This window comes from Gossypium hirsutum, chromosome D08 (genome assembly GCF_007990345.1).
Source record: "Gossypium hirsutum isolate 1008001.06 chromosome D08, Gossypium_hirsutum_v2.1, whole genome shotgun sequence".
NCBI lineage: Eukaryota > Viridiplantae > Streptophyta > Magnoliopsida > Malvales > Malvaceae > Gossypium > Gossypium hirsutum.
The window spans coordinates 9232835-9248937 of NC_053444.1; the positions used below are offsets into that span (position 1 = coordinate 9232835).

The following is a 16103-nucleotide window of genomic DNA, read 5'->3' on the forward strand; positions in this document are numbered from 1 at the left end:
CCAAACTTTTTCTTAATTTTGGGACCTTAATGGAGAACTGGGTGTGACAAAAGCTAAATTTATCAGTTACCCAATTTGCATTACAGCATCCCTCTAAGATCACAAGGTATCCGAAAAATTTCAACTTCCAAGTTATTGTACTTTAATTTCACTCAAGACCATTTGGGTAAAGCTCAACCTTGATAACTAGCATAGTAAATTGTGGACCATGGCATTCCCCCACTTACTATGTCTATTCCCTCATCGACATGAAGCCACACTTTTAGTAACATTGTTGCATTGAGTTGACATTTTAGTCTCAAGTTCATCTTGGGCCTTCAAGGCCTAAGGTTATGATCAATTTAACGCGCATCGGACATAGACTCTAACTTGGTTTCATCTCAATTGTTGGTGTAGTCATGTTTATGTTCATTCCTCCACCGAAAACTTGAACTCACTGTCACAACACATAATCATCAGGTTACAACCTTGAGGAACCTTTAATGTTATGACTCTTTGTCAGTTGAATATTATCATGTCTTTGATACTAAAAAAAATTCCTCTAGATGTGACACCAACTGTAGCCCTCTTAAGCCCTCTTAGCCTCTCCATGCTCACCCGCTGGGTGTGGCCATATTGTCCAACTGCAACACATGCGACACCATCGAACTAGGTCGATCTCAATATCAATTTTAGACTTTAATACTTATTCACGCAAAATCTGGCACGTCGTTCATTTCTTCATACGATCTCATAGGGTCTTCCAACCAAATCAAACTCAAGGGACCTTTGACCAACTCAAACTCAAGGGTTATCGGACCCACTCAAACTCAAAGGACCTCTGACCCATCTTGAACTCAAGGGTCCTCGGACCCACTCAATCTTGTTAGGCCGTCCAAGCCCATGTTAATCGCAATGGCCCACTGGCTAATATAGATGGAGCTTACAACCGCTTCAATGCTACTTAGGCACACTCTCGTACTACTATAGTGCCCTCAAACCGATTACCTCAATAGAACACTTCACTTACTTTTACGATCCTCAAGTGTACTTTAGCTCATTGCCTGTAGGAGCCTACATTGGTTCTAGCAGTGGGAAACATAAATGATTCTCATGTTTAAACAGTAGTATAATTTACTTATAAATTGTTGGAAATATACTAATGCAAAGCAAAACCGTTAGTGCTAACAGGAAGCCAAACTAAGTGTAAATAAATAAAGCAATCATTGTGTCGTAGAGGAACCATTACCTTAGAAACAATTTTCCCCTGATCGGTGTAATCGTGTAGTGGATGTTGCCCTCCAAGGTTAACATAGTACTTCAATATTCGTACACCAGAATAAAAAAGGTGGAACACAATTGGTATTGCTCTTCTCGAAAGGAATTAAAACTAAAAAAAAAATAGTTGGCCAAAAATCTGATCAGAAAATAAGCTGGAAGAAAACCGGCGAAACCACCCTAGGTTCAATTCGTAAGAAAGATTGAAAGGGGTCACAAACGATCCCGTTTAAAACTCAATCTCCTAGATAGAATTTTTCGCTTGTGTAATTTCACAAAACACCATAATTTAGAAACAGAAGAATGACAAAAGTTTGTTTTTCTCTTGTGTTTTATGAAAAATGAGGAGAATGACCTCCTATTTATACTGTTTTTTGAAAGGGCAAAATGGTAAATTTGTATATTTAGTTTCCTAAAAAATCTCAGCAACCAGATTTTGATATTGTCAAATCGTAATCGTTTAGAAGATAGATTCTGATTTTGTCAAATCGTAACCGTTTAAAAATATTTCTTTTTTCAATTTCTTTGCATTACCAACTAGTCATACTTACCACTCGATCCAACAGACGAGGGTAATCAAAACATAATTCTCAATTATGAATAGAGGAGACAAGGACTCGGTTGTTAGAAAAGAATTGCAATTACCCTGCAATATCAAAGGTAAACGAACTGAAAATAATTCCACCGATTTTAATTGATTTGGTTAATCATTTTTTCAATAGAAAATAATTTTCATCTAACTTTTTAAAGTTATATTCACTAGTTCATACAATTTTTTATATTATAAAAGTTTAAAATTAATTATAAATTAGATAAAAGCAGAATTCAATCCAAAAAATTGTCAAATTTCTAGGCATAATGTCAAATTTAGCTCTTAAGTTTATATTTTTTTGTCAATTTGACTTATTATTATTTTGAGTTAAATTTAGCCTTCAACCTTTTAAAAATAGTTAAATTTAACTATCAATATTTTGAAAAAGAGTTGAAATAATTTGTTTAACGAGAATACTAACTAAAATGTTAAATTTTTAAACACGACAACTTGCATGACAATCTACGTGTAATCCATGCTTTTTTTTTGAATTTTTATGAAACTTTTATATTTTTTTAATTTTGATTTTAATTTTTTATTTTTAAATTTTAGGGGTAAACTACCTAGTTAGTCACCCAACTTTTAGGGCGCTTTCATTTTAGTCACCCAGCTATTAAATCCCTAATGGTAGTTAACTTGTGCACACCACATCATGTTCACACTCTCATTTTAGTCACCCAACTTTTAGGTTGCTTTCATTTTGGTCATCTCAAAAATATCCTTTTGTTTTTTTTAATATTAGTCGACGTAAAAAACATTAAGGATTAAAGTGAGAAAACGGTAGAAACTAAAATAATGCTTTAAAATTTGTCAAATTGTACTTGTTTACCGCGTTGCTGAAGTTCTAATTCTTTTTTTTTTTGTCAATACTGAAAATTTAAATTTCAAAGCATAAAAATCAATTAAATAAGTTATTGAATTTTTTTTATCACTTGATAGTGTCAACTGATTTGTTACTATAATATTGAAATTAGTTAAATTAATTTAGTCTCCTTTTAAATCTTACAATTTTATTTTATACTTTGAAATTATAATCAACTCAAATAAATCATCTTTAATAATTGTACATGAAACTCAAATTTATTTTGATTATATGATCTTGAGTTTTTCATACTAAGCTAAAAGCAAATAAAAACCCTTACAATTAATTTAATTAATTAATTTTATCTTCCATGTAAAAAAAATCCAAAAATTTTCATCATTCTTTACACAAATAAAGAACAAGCAATTAATTTAATTAATCAAAAGAAATTTAAGTTTCGTAAATAATTATTAAATGAGTTATCAAGTTGATTTCATTAAGAATAATATGGAAACATAATATAAAATTTTAAAATTTAGAAAGAGATTAATTTAATTAATTTCAATAGTACGGTAACAAATCGATTAACATTATCAAAGGATAATTTTTTTTCAACAATTTATTTAATCGATTTTTAAGTTTTGAAATTTAAGATTTCAATATTGAAAAAAATTAGAATTTTCAGCAATGTGATAAACAAGTACAATTTGACAATTTTTAATGCATTATTTTAATTTCTACCACTTCTTCACTTTAATTCTTAATTTTTTTACCCCAATCAATACTTTAAAAAATGATATTTTTTTGGGTGACCAAAATGAAAGTGTGAACATGATGTGGCGTGTACAGTTAACCGCCGTTACAAATTTAACGGTTGAGTGACGTCTTAAAACTTGGGTGACCAACTAGTTAGTTTATCCTACATTTTAAATTATTTGTTGACGTGACATATAAGACAAGTGATGTCATGTTAACATGATATGCACATAGGATGCCATGTAAGTAGAGGTGTCTATGGGCTGGGCTAGGCCCAACAAAAATTTTAGACCCATTTGTTAGGCCTGAGCCTGGGCCCAGTCTAAGTCGAAAAATGAGCCTAAAATTTTGCCAAAGTTCAAACTGGATAAAAATGATAAAACCCGAGCTCGACCCGACTTGCCCTATTAATTTTTTTATATTTATTAATATTTTATATTATTTTTAAAAAATATATAATAATCAGAAATACTCAAAACATTAAAATAAATATTTCCTAACAAATTGAAAATAATTTTTAAAAAGAATATGTATATTTAAATAACACTAAGATATGTGCAACTTAAATGCTCTATTAGAATGTGATTCTTTGTCTGATTTCCTTGCATGTCTTTGTTTGTTGCGTCTAGCATGTTTTTGTTTCTTTTAGGGTTTCAGTTTGTTTTTTGTAGTTTTTTCTAAGTTTTGGGTGGCGTCGTCAAGATTAATTGCTTGATCTCTTTAAACTTGGGGACTTTTTGTTTGAGTGAAATATGGGAATGGAAAGAGGTTTTGTTGTGCTATCATTGGACGATGAGGAAGAGGAGGTTGTTCAGGTGCAGAAAGAGTCAGATCCAGTTTCTGCGGAAGAGGATTTTTGTTTGGTAGAGTGTTTTTTAACAGCAAGTGTTATACACTTCCTAGTAATGAGAAGCACAATGGTTAATCTCTAGCATCTAGTTAAAGGGGTCCAAATTTCAGATTTGGATGAGAAAATCTTTTTTGTTTAGATGTTTTCATAGAATAGATCTTGAAAGGGTGTTGAAAGGATTTCCATATACTTTTAACAGTCTTTTATAGTTGGTTCATTATTTGGGAGGGAGAGGATCCGCTGAGGGTGCCTCTAATCTTTGAAAATTTTTAGGTTCAAATTCATTATGTGCTTCCGGGGTATTTCTCTAAGGCGTTGGCAAGACAAATGAAGGGCTTTATTGGGAAGTTCTTAGAATATGATGGCACAAATCTAGGTAGAAGGGTGTGAAATCATCTTCGAATGAGGATCCAATTGGATGTGAGGCATCCTTTGAAAAGGAAAAAGAAGGTTTTAGTTTCATCCAGGACTTATTTGTATGTCAGTTTTAAATATGAATGGTTAACTTTGTTCTATTTCTTTTGTGGCCAACTAGGTCATGTCGATTCTTTTTGTCAAGTGAAGATGGATCTAGGATTTGAAGTAGCTGAGATGGGATGAGACCTTTCACTAAGAGCTCAATCTAGAAGATCTCTCGCGATGAACAGTGTATGGTTGAGGGGAGAGACAAGATGATGGAATAATTACGAATGGTCTAATTTGGGTAGAAGTAAAAGAGAGGAAGAGAATGGAGGAGGGATGGGAGGTTGTATTAATCCCATATTGGGGATGAATTTAGAAGGGGGCCTTAATCGGAATCTGGATGTGGATGGGATTCAATCGAATTTACAAGGTCAAGTAGACATGGACCAAGATTCGATGATGTGTGTGATGGAAGGTGGTGATGGGAAAAAGAGGCCTAGAATGGAGAGTGATAAATTTATGGAAGGGTAAAAGATGGGGTCCTTGGTCGTGAGGAATAGGAGGATGTTGGAAAAATGTCACTTTATATCAGCGACTGCTAAAGGGTAAGCTGACTAGTCGCAAGGAATATTTTTAAGTGGAATGTTTGTGGATTGGAGAGTCTACGGGTTACTAAAAGGTTTCGGTATGTGTTGAAACTGTACAATCCCCAAGTGGCCTTCATCATGGAGACTAAACCAAGCAAGATACGAATGAAAAATCTTAGAAGGAAGTGTGGTTTTCTAAATAGGGTTGATAATGCAGCGGATGGTTCGAGAGGAGGCTTATACTTGGCATAGAAAGATAATACAAATATTTGTTTGGCCTATCACATTCATGCCGCATTGAAGGAAAATGATGGTGGAGAGGAATAGAGGTTTACGAGGTTTTATGGCTCCCTTTATGCGTAAATAGATACGCTACTTGCGGAACGCTAAGAAACCTGAGTCGAATCCAAGGTTTACCTTGGATGGTTTGTGGAGATTTTAACGAGATTCTTTATTCTTTTGAGAAGACGGGTGGCACGCCAAGAGAAGAGAGGAGGATGTTAAGTTTAAAGATGTTTTGGAGAAGTGTCAACTGACGGATATTGGTTTCTTGGGTACTTGGTTTACTTAGGAAAGAGGGAATTTGTCGGAAACTAATATTCGTGAAAGGCTTGATAGGGGTGTGGAAAATTTAGAATGGAGGAATATATTTCCATCACCAGTAATCCACCATTTGCCACATTCTTTTTCTGACCATTGTCCCCTTTTGCTTGATACAGATATAGGATTGAAGCTCATGTCCAGAAGGGTATTTCGATTTGAGGCGTAGTGGGTTAAAGAGGAAAACTGTGAGGATGAGGTCAGACGATTGTGGCAATCAAGTAGAGGCGATATCTTAGAGAAGTTGAAGGTTTTATAGAGTGGGCTCAAGAGATGGGCAGCTGGGCTTAGATAGAAGAGGGAAGGGTGTAAGAAGGAACTGACAGAAAAAAATAGAGTTTCTCTTAGATCAAGACAGAATTGATGAGAGTATGGCTGAATTGATTGATACTAGAGTACATTTTAATCTAGAGATTGATAAAGACGAGATGTATTGGGAGTAAAGGGCTCGAGTAAACTGGTTGAAATTAGAGGACAAAAATACAAATTTTTTTCATAATTATGCCTTACAAAGAAGGAGAAGGAATACTATTCGTAGTTTAAGGCACGACAACGGAAGAGAGACTTGTGATGATGGAGAGATTAAGGAAATTGCAAGGCATTATTTTCAACAACTTTTCTCATCTATATCCTTGTTGGGATTGAAAAATGTATTTTTGAAGAAGAAAATTTGAAGTTGACAACGAATTATACAAAAGAGGAGGTTGTGGCGGCTCTTAAGGAGATGGGTCCTACGAAGGCGTCAGGAGAGGATGGTTTTTTGGCTATATTCTTTCAACAGTTTTGACATATTGTGGGCGACGAGGTTACGGACTATTGCTTGGGGATTTTAAACAGAGGTATGCCTGTGGACCATTGTAATTTTACTAATATTGTGCTTATACTAAAGTCTCTAATCCAATGAACTTAGGAAATTTCAGACCTATTAGTTTATGCAATATTCTTTATAAAATAGTAGCCGAAATGATTGCGAATTGATTCAAAAGTATAATAGGCAATTACATTGATGGTTCCCAAAGTGCCTTTGTGTCGGATAAATTAATTTCGGATAATGTGCTCATTGCCTATGAGATTCTTCATACCTTTAGACAAAAAAGAGTTGGGAAGAAAGGTTTTATGGCACTTAAGTTAGACATGAGCAAAGCATATGATAGGGTGGAGTGGTATTTTCTAAAAGTTATGATGTTATGGATAGGATTTCATACTTTGTGGGGGAAAATATTATGAAGTGCGTCAGTTCAGTCTCATATTCAGTAATTATTAATGGGAGAAGTCGCTAGACATTTAAACCGGCAAGAGGAATTAGACAAGGGGACCCTCTTAGTCCCTTCTTGTTTTTAATGTTTAGTGAGGGCCTTTTTGCACTTATGAGGATGGCCTTGAGGGATGGGTCGATTAAAGGAGCAAAGGAAATTAGAGGGGGTCCGTCGATTTCTCATTTATTGTTTTCTGATGACAGTATATTGTTTGGAGAAGCTAGCGAGAGGGGTGCACAAGTTTTGAAATCAATCCTAAGGGAATACGAAAGATGCTCGGGGCAAAGCATCAATTACGATAAATCAATGGTTTTTTATAGTAACAACACTTTGGAAGAGTCTAGGCGAGTTGTTTCCAATATTCTTGGGGTGAGAAATTCAAATAATATGGAAAGATATCTTGGTTTGCTGAATGTTGTGGGAATGTTGTGGGGAAAAATAAAAAAAGAATTGAAATTTGAGATTCCTTTCTCAATGAGGTACGGAAGTGTTTATTAAAGCCGTTTTATAGGTCATACCCACTTACACTATGACATGTTTTTTACTTCCAAAGTCTTTGTGTCCGGAATTGGACAGCATAATAGCTCGATTGTGGTAACAAAAATGATAAAGGCGAAAAAGGAATCATTAGTGCGGTTGGGAACGCTTTGCGATCTTAAGGAGAATGGGCGTATGAGATTCCATAGTTTATCCAAATTCAATGTTGCATTATTAGCTAAACAATGTTGGCGCATTCTTAATTATCCAAATTCAATATTAACGAAAGTTCTAAAGGCTAAGTATTTTACAAATACGATTTTTTTTTTAAATTCTGAGTTAGGACAACTACCTTCATATATCTGGAAGAGTGTATGGGTAGCTAAAGGATTGCTGAAGAATGTGATTTGTTGAAATGTGAGAACGGGTCAGAATATTTCAATTGTTGTTGATGCGTAGCTCCCTGGAATTGTAAGTTATAAGGCAGAATCAATTAGGAATTCCAGTGAACTAAGTAAAGTGGCAGATTTTATTGATGAACAAAAGAGAGAATAAAAGTCTGATTTAATTTATTCTACCTTCTCTAAAGAAGAGGCAAACAGAATTGTGCGAATTCCCTTAGCAACCTCATGCAGACTTCATGGTATAGAAGGGGGAGGCCTCTATAGAATTCTCTGTGAGAAGTGCTTATAAACTATTACATGGCTTTCTTCCTAATTATTTACAGACTGAGGCTAATTTATTTTACAAAAAATAATGGAATATTCACATTCCAGGGAAAATTAAAATCCTAATCTGGAAAATTTCTTGGAATTTTAATCATCATTTTGTTAATCTTCGGTGCAAGAGATTGCTCTCGATGGTAGTATGTCCCGGATATGGAGCAGCTACTGAAAACATTGACCATATCTTCAGAGAATGCCTTGTGAGGCGAGAAGTTTGGGTTAGCTCAAATCTGGCATGGGTATTAACAGAATTGATTTTGTCACACTAGGAGTGGCTAACCTGGGTGTTCAATAATAGTTCCAGCATTCACTGTCGAGTATTTTGCTACTCTTTGTGGGTGATCTAGACGGACAGAAACAAAGGATTACATGAGGGAAAGAAAAGTACGAGCTTAGAAATTGCTGCATGGATAAACATATATATTAAGGAATTAGAGGGGTGTAAGGTTCGAGATTTTACCACGAGGCATGAGTCCATAAGTTGGTGTCCACCAGTTGGTTCCATTTTCAAACTTAATTTCGACGCCGCTTTTGATGACTCTCGGGCAAAATCAGTCTTAGTGGAGGTGGCTAGAAATTCTTCGAGGGAGGTCATCGCCTTCAAAACAGTGGCTTATGGGGAGGTGGCCTCTTCATTTGCAGTAGAGGCCCTTGCGTGCCTTCAAGCAGTGTTTATGGGAAAACAGATGGGGTTCACATCAGTTATCATCGAAGGGAACTCGGTATCAGTAATAAAAAAGTAACTCAGAGAAGACTAATAAATCAGTGATTGGGGGTATAATACAAAATATTCAGCAGCAAAAACAACTTTTTCACCAAATAACCTTTCAACATGCATACAGATCTGCAGATACTATGGCTCACAACTTAGCTAGAGAAGCGATGAAAGGAGAATCGCGAGCATAAATGATCGGAAGGGTCCTTAAGCAAGGAACATTGAGGTGGATCAACGGAGAATGAGGGAACCTGATTGAGGGCTGTTTGATAGAGGGTCTCTGCATAGGAAGAAAACAGGAATGTGGGATTTTGGAAATCGGTGCAATAATTATGGTAATGCTGATTGGATTCCAACTGTTATCAGATTAGAAGTTTATTTTAATTTTCTGTTTAGTTTTAATTCGTCTATTTCTTTGGTAATAATTTTAAGTTTTTGCCACTGTTGGGTTTTGTATTTATTTTTTGGTGGGCTTGTGGATTTATTAGCCCATTTTTATTTTTTTTTCATTAATATATCAGTCTGATTTTTCAAAAAAAAAAGATATGTGCAACTTAACAAGCAAATGTCTCTAAAATAGTAATAAATTTAACAATAAAATAAAAGTTATACAATATCTAAATAATAACAACAAAATAGCAGCAACATAATTGTAAAATAGTAACAAAATAGTGAAAAAGCCAACAATAAAATAACAACAAAACAATAAAAATAAAAAATAATAATTGCAATTTTTTTTTCTTTTGCATATTCAGGCCGGGCTCAAGCCAAAAAAGCTTTACCCAAGGCCCGAAATCCTCTCATTTTTTGAGCGGGCCTTCAAGCTGGGCTAGGTGGCCTAGCCCATGAACAGGTCGACATGTAAGTTATCACGCCAACAATGTTAAAATTTAATGTTTTAATCATCATTTCCTTTAGAAAAAAAATGATACGACTCTTTTTGAAATGTTGAAATGTTGATGGCTAAATTTAGCTTTTAAAAAGTAAGAGTCACTTAAAAAACATATAAACATTAATAACTAAATTTATTATTATATCATTTTTTTATTTTGTAAACCGAAAATCGGTTCAAATATATTTAAATTATAATAATCCAAATTTAATAAAATTAAACCGGATTAAAAATAATTTTTAAATTTTTTTTAATTAGATATTTAGCCCTACTTACGAGCACAAGTAAAATTTTTATTTAGGGGATGGAATTTGAAAATCTTCAAAACCATGGAAAAGATATGATAAGGGCATTTGTTATTTTACGTCATACATATGCAACAAAGTCCAAAATGCCCTTATGGGAAATGACCTTTTTGTCAAGCTTTGAAGTAATTTTCAACTATAAACTATTTCTAAGTTTAAAGAGGAGAAGCTAGTTTATTGCTGTCAATGTAGCATTAATTTCAAATAACAATGATTTTTTAAAAATATAATATAATCAAAGTCCAAATAATCATGATGGAATTTATGCTTAATCATGATTTTGTACAGGAATTAAAGACCTGTTTTTTTAATGGTCTCATAAGGCACGTCCATTCTGAGGTTGTAATGAAATCTATGGTCCGACACGGCAAAGATTTTGTCTAAAACTATGAATTATCCCCATCATTTTTTTCTTCAAAAATGAGTTGATCTTTGATTAGTAGGTTTTTTTTTTACTTAAATAATAATCAAAAGAGAGCGCAAGATAAACCAATTTTGCGTAAGGATGTGGTCATGATCGCAACTAAACTGCGTCCTGTTCGTTTTCATTTCTTCACTTTTACTCTCAGGTCAGTCCCATTCAATTAATTAAAAGTTTTCAATTGAATTGGAACTCCTTTTCAATTTCTAATTTTGTTTTTTATTTATTTATTATAGTTCATAATTTTAGGATGTTCAACTCTGGGTAAGTGCTAGTTCTTTTAATTATTTCAGTTTCCTTTTTTCTGGGTGTTTTTGAGGATTGCAAAACCATGGGTTGATTGATGTTTTTGAAAACTGTTGGCTGAATGAGTTCATATGAGTTTGGTTTGCAGAATGTTCCCTGTTTGTAGCATCAATCTTATTTTTTCTAATTAGCTTTGATTATATCTCTATATAAGCTAGTTTCATGGAGTTCTTGAAGATTACAATTTTCATATTTTGCAATTGAATGTTTTGGGAATTAGACCCCCAAAACGGGATAAAACTCTCTCCACTGTTTTCTTTCCATCCACAAGATTCGATCTCAAAATTTTGCTTGGCATTGAGCTCCTTTCCACTCGACTCAGGATCACTCTTAGATCTCTTTTAGCAATCACAATATCATAGTGGTATTAACTTTGTTTTATATTTAAGTCTTGTTTTTCAGGATCAAGCATAATAAGAGTTCAAAAGAAAAATGAAGTTCAGAAAAGGGAACTTGGTGGAGGTTTTGAGAAGAGAAGATGATCCATGTGGTTCCTGGTTTACTGGTAATATTCTTTCAGCAGATGGTGACTACTATATTGTTAGGTACAAACTGTTTACAGACTGTGAAGGCAGACGGGTGGTGGAGACGGTGAAAGGGAAGGACGTTAGACCATTGCCTCCATATGTAAACCGGAAGAATTGTGTAATGGACCTTAACCCTGCCCCTATGCCAAGCACAAGCAACAATGAAGATCCACCTGGCAAACCGTTAGGAAGTAACAGACCCCAACGGGAGAAAAGGACACCTGTGGTCCTTCGTGGATACTTGGTGGGCTAGCCACAATTTAGGTACCATTCGGATGAATGACATTGGGTATTGTTGTATAAATAAGGGTAGGTATTACCAGGTGAGGCATGATATCACTTTTTAGCAATAGCTGCTACCTCTCTTCTTCCCTCAGCTGTACTGAGTTTTCTATTCCCTTCTTAATCCTTCCTTTCTGTCTCAACCTTGTAATTCATCCTCCATGTACTCAATGAATCAGAAATACTAAAAGTTTCCTTTAAAACTGTAATTGCTTGAATCCTTGATTAAGCCTTCACATTTTGGTGCTTTCATTGAGCTTACTCCTCCTCCCTATGGCAGACAACACCCGTTTGGCTCGCCTTGACACAACCGTAACCTCCTTGCAACACGACCTTTCCGCCCAAGCCACAGTCCTCAACAACCAATCCACCGCCTTGAGCTCTCTTCAATCCATCGTTACTACCCAACAAAACACCATGGAAGATATCAACCGACATCTACAAAACCTAAATCAAATCCTTACTGAAAAACAACCCTTCCCTGAGCGCCACGCAAAACCCGATGGGTTCACCACCGAATCTTCCGCTACGGGTAATCACCGGCGCCCAGTCAATGATGACGATTATAACCGCGACGATTTCCCATTTAAACCCAAACCAGCCCGTGTTGAGCTCTCGAAATTTGACGGTTCCGACCCCGAATCGTGGATTTTCAATGCCAACGAATTCTTTGATTTTTACGATACAGATGATACTGTTCGGATAACAATGGCAGCTTTTCATTTTGAAGGCAAAGCTAGGCGATGGTATAGATGGATGAAAACTAACAAGCAGCTCTCGTGTTGGGACCATTTCACGCGTGCAAGCTTGACCGTTTCAAATTTACAACTCTCGAAGAACCCCAAGGTTTGCTGTCAAAACTTCAACAAACAACCACAGTCGAGGAGTACCAAAGCCGATTTGAATCTCTTTCCAATCTAACGACCGATTTGCCCCCTTCTTTTTTTGTGGATTGTTTTATATCTGGACTACGAGCCGACATAAAAAATGAGGTTTTATCTTTTCGACCCACTACACTCAACCATGCCATTAGTTTGGCCCGCCTACAAGAGGCTAAACTATCCGAAACCCGAAAACTCTTATTAAAACAAATCCCTTACCCCAAGTCTTTCACTCCTGGGCTGCTACCAAACCCATCAATCCCACTTAAGCATACTCCAGACCAATCTAAATCGCCAATTCCTCCAACTGCCCGTCGATTAACACAGGCCGAGGCACAGCGTAGGAGAGAATTAAATTTGTGCTTCTATTGTGATGAAAAATATGTGAGGGGCATAAATGCAATAAACCCCAATTATTCCTCTTAGATGACACCTACCCTAGTGACGACGACAAACAATCACCACAACCCCTTGAGCCTCCAACCGATCGTCCAAACTCCACCGACACACCTATTGAAACCCCAACAATTAATTCCACCCTCACAGATTCGACAGCCACTACAATGATTTCTTACAATGCTATGTCTGGTTGCCTTTCTCCAGCGACCTTGCGATTCATGGGTACGATACAAGGACATTCGGTTCAGATACTTTTGGATGGGGGAAGCACACACAATTTTATTCAAAGCCGTGTTGCTCAATTTTTAGGCCTTGATATTGATCCATCGGCGTCTTTTCCAGTATTAGTTGGCAATGGGGAGAGTATCCACAGTGAAGGGCGAGTAAAAAATGTGAACTTACATATACAGGGTACTGATATTATTGCTGATTTTTATGTCTTACCTCTTCATGGCTCGGATGTAGTCTTAGGAGTGGCTTGGCTGGCAACTCTTGGCCCTGTCATAACCGACTATGCTTCTTCAACCTTTCAATTCAGTACTGGATCGTTGCAAGTTACTTGGCAAGGACTACATGGCTCGGGTCCTAAGCAGATTCAGCTAAACTCATTGAGGCGTACCCATGAAGTAGGAGCTGTTGCAGCTTTCTATAGCCTACAGATATCATTTGATCCGTCCTATACCACACCTAACACACCTACAGCTTTTACCCCATTACTTAACCAGTTCCGAGACGTCTTCACTCGAACATCCGGCCTACCCCAACACGTCCGACGGACCACTCTATACACCTTAAACCTAACTCCGCCCCGATCAATGTACGCCCCTACCGATATCCCCATTTCCAAAAACAAGAAATTGAGCGACAAGTATCAGCAATGTTGTAGGAAGGAATCATTCGGCCGAGTACCAGCCCATTTTCCTCACCAGTGTTGCTCGTTAAGAAGAAGGACGGCACTTGGAGATTCTGTGTCGATTATCGAGCCTTAAATGCAGTAACAATCCGTGATCGATTTCTAATTCCGACGGCGGATAAGCTCTTCGACGAACTATTCGGGGCTACAATCTTTTCAAAGTTAGACTTGCTTGCCGGGTTCCATCAAATTTTGATTCAACCAGAGGACATTCCAAAGACAGCTTTCCGCACTCATGAGGGCCACTACGAATTCCTCGTCATGCCGTTCGGCCTTACAAACGCCCCCTCTACCTTCCAAGCCACGATGAACGGTATCTTTAAACTTTTTCTCCGTCAATTTGTCCTCATTTTTTTTGATGACATCTTGGTTTACAGTAAAACACAGGACGATCACTTGAACCATTTGCGCATCGTATTTGAAACCTTGCGAGCTCACCACTTGGTCGCAAAGAAAGCAAGTGTATTTTCGGGCAGTCTCAAATTGAGTACTTAGGACATATCGTCAATGGCAACGGACTTTAAGTTGATCCTTCAAAAATTACAGCAATTCGTGATTGGCCAATTCCAGTTACTGTTAAGGGTGTCCGTGGATTCTTAGGCCTGGCGGGATACTACAGACGTTTTATTAAAGGCTTTGCAAAGATCGCAGCACCACTTTCTGACCTTCTCAAAATCGACAATTTTAATTGGACACCCGCGGCACAATCGGCATTCATCCAGTTGAAAGAAGCCTTAAGCAGTGCACCTCTCTTGGCCCTTCTAGACTTTTCAGCCCCATTTACAATCGAAACCGATGCATCCGGAACGGGAATCGGCGCCGTATTGGTTCAACGAGGAAAACCCATTGCCTACTATAGCCAAAAGTTATCCACCCGAATGCAAGGCGCACCAGCATACCATCGCGAGATGTTTGCTATTACCCAAGCAGTGGGCAAATGGAGACAATACTTGTTGAGGAGACGATTTTCCATCATCACGGACCAAAAAGCCTTGAAAAATCTCACCGCATAAACAATACAAACACCAGAACAGCAACATTGGCTCTATAAATTGATTGGGTTCGACTTCGAAGTATTATACAGACCAGGGAAGTTAAATACAGTGGCTGACACCTTATCTCGCTACCCGACAGGCTGTCTTCTTACCTTGTCAGTTCAAGAATTTACTCGACTTGCAGAATTTTGGAAATTAAATAGCTCTCACCCCGATCTATTACACATCCACGCTCAGCTGGCTGCTTGTAACTCTGAATTTCAAGACTATTCGGTGCATGACGGATTATTACTCTTTAAAATAGATTGGTAGTGCCCACGGACGCCACCTTGCGTAAAGCTCTACTCGAAGAATTCCACTGTTCAGTCGTCGGTGGACATGCTGGAATATCACGCACCCTCTATCGACTAGCAGCAAATTTTTACTGGCCCTCCATGCGCAAAGATGTACAACAATTTGTTCGCGAATGTGTTGTTTGTCAAACAATGAAACCCTCTCAATTGGCCCCCGCCGGTTTACTTCAATCCTTACCTTTGCCAACAAAAGTTTTCGAGGAACTCACTATGGATTTCATCACCGGTCTTCCCCCATCTTTTGGTAAAACGATCATATTTGTCATTGTGGATCGATTATCCAAATATGCTCACTTTTTGCCTTTGCCCAGTACCTTTACTAGTACAAAATTAGCTGAGGTGTTTTTGAATGGGGTGGTTAAATTACATGGAATTCCCACAAAAATAATTAGTGATCGGGATCCTTTATTCCTGAGTGTCTTTTGGGATGAACTCACTAAATTACAGGGTACTACACGAGCATTGAGCTCTGCTTATCATCCAGAGACAGATGGACAAACTGAGGCTGTCAACAAAGTTTTGGAAATGTATCTCAGGTGCGTTGTTGCTGACATTCCTAACTCTTGGGTTAAATTTCTGCGATGGGCCGAATATTGGTACAACACTTCGCATCATACCTCAGCCGGAATGTCCCCATTTAAAGCTTTATATGGCCACGACCCACCAACAATTATACGATATATTCCAGGCACGGCTAAACTTTCAGCCCTCGACTATGACCTGTCCAATCGTGACATTATACTCCGACAGCTTAAACACAATCTACTTACAGCCCAGAATCGTCAAAAAAACCAAGCTGATGAACATCGT

General features: G+C 37.0%; 1 protein-coding gene and 1 long non-coding RNA gene across 5 annotated transcripts; one reads left to right on the top strand and one right to left on the bottom strand.

Moving 5' to 3' along the window:
• Positions 1-7589: 7589 nt before the first annotated feature.
• LOC107915283 (uncharacterized) lies at positions 7590-9367 on the bottom strand. The gene is made up of 4 exons (XR_001689245.2): positions 8765-9367; positions 8585-8647; positions 8158-8501; positions 7590-8042 (listed from the first exon to the last, which is right to left on the bottom strand). It is a non-coding gene; the product is annotated as an uncharacterized lncRNA (long non-coding RNA).
• Positions 9368-10587: 1220 nt separating this feature from the next.
• Positions 10588-12932, top strand: LOC121220260 (uncharacterized). 4 transcript variants are annotated; one of them, XM_041099804.1, is made up of 2 exons: positions 10588-10785; positions 11333-12932. In XM_041099804.1, exon 2 carries the CDS (start codon positions 12026-12028, stop codon positions 12671-12673), a length of 648 nt encoding a protein of 215 aa, XP_040955738.1. In that variant the 5' UTR covers positions 10588-10785; positions 11333-12025; the 3' UTR covers positions 12674-12932. The 4 variants fall into 4 exon arrangements, with proteins under 4 accessions (XP_040955738.1, XP_040955737.1, XP_040955740.1 ...); XM_041099803.1 differs by having other exon boundaries at positions 11346-12932; XM_041099806.1 differs by lacking the exon at positions 10588-10785 and adding an exon at positions 10814-10901 and having other exon boundaries at positions 11346-12932.
• Positions 12933-16103: the final 3171 nt, after the last annotated feature.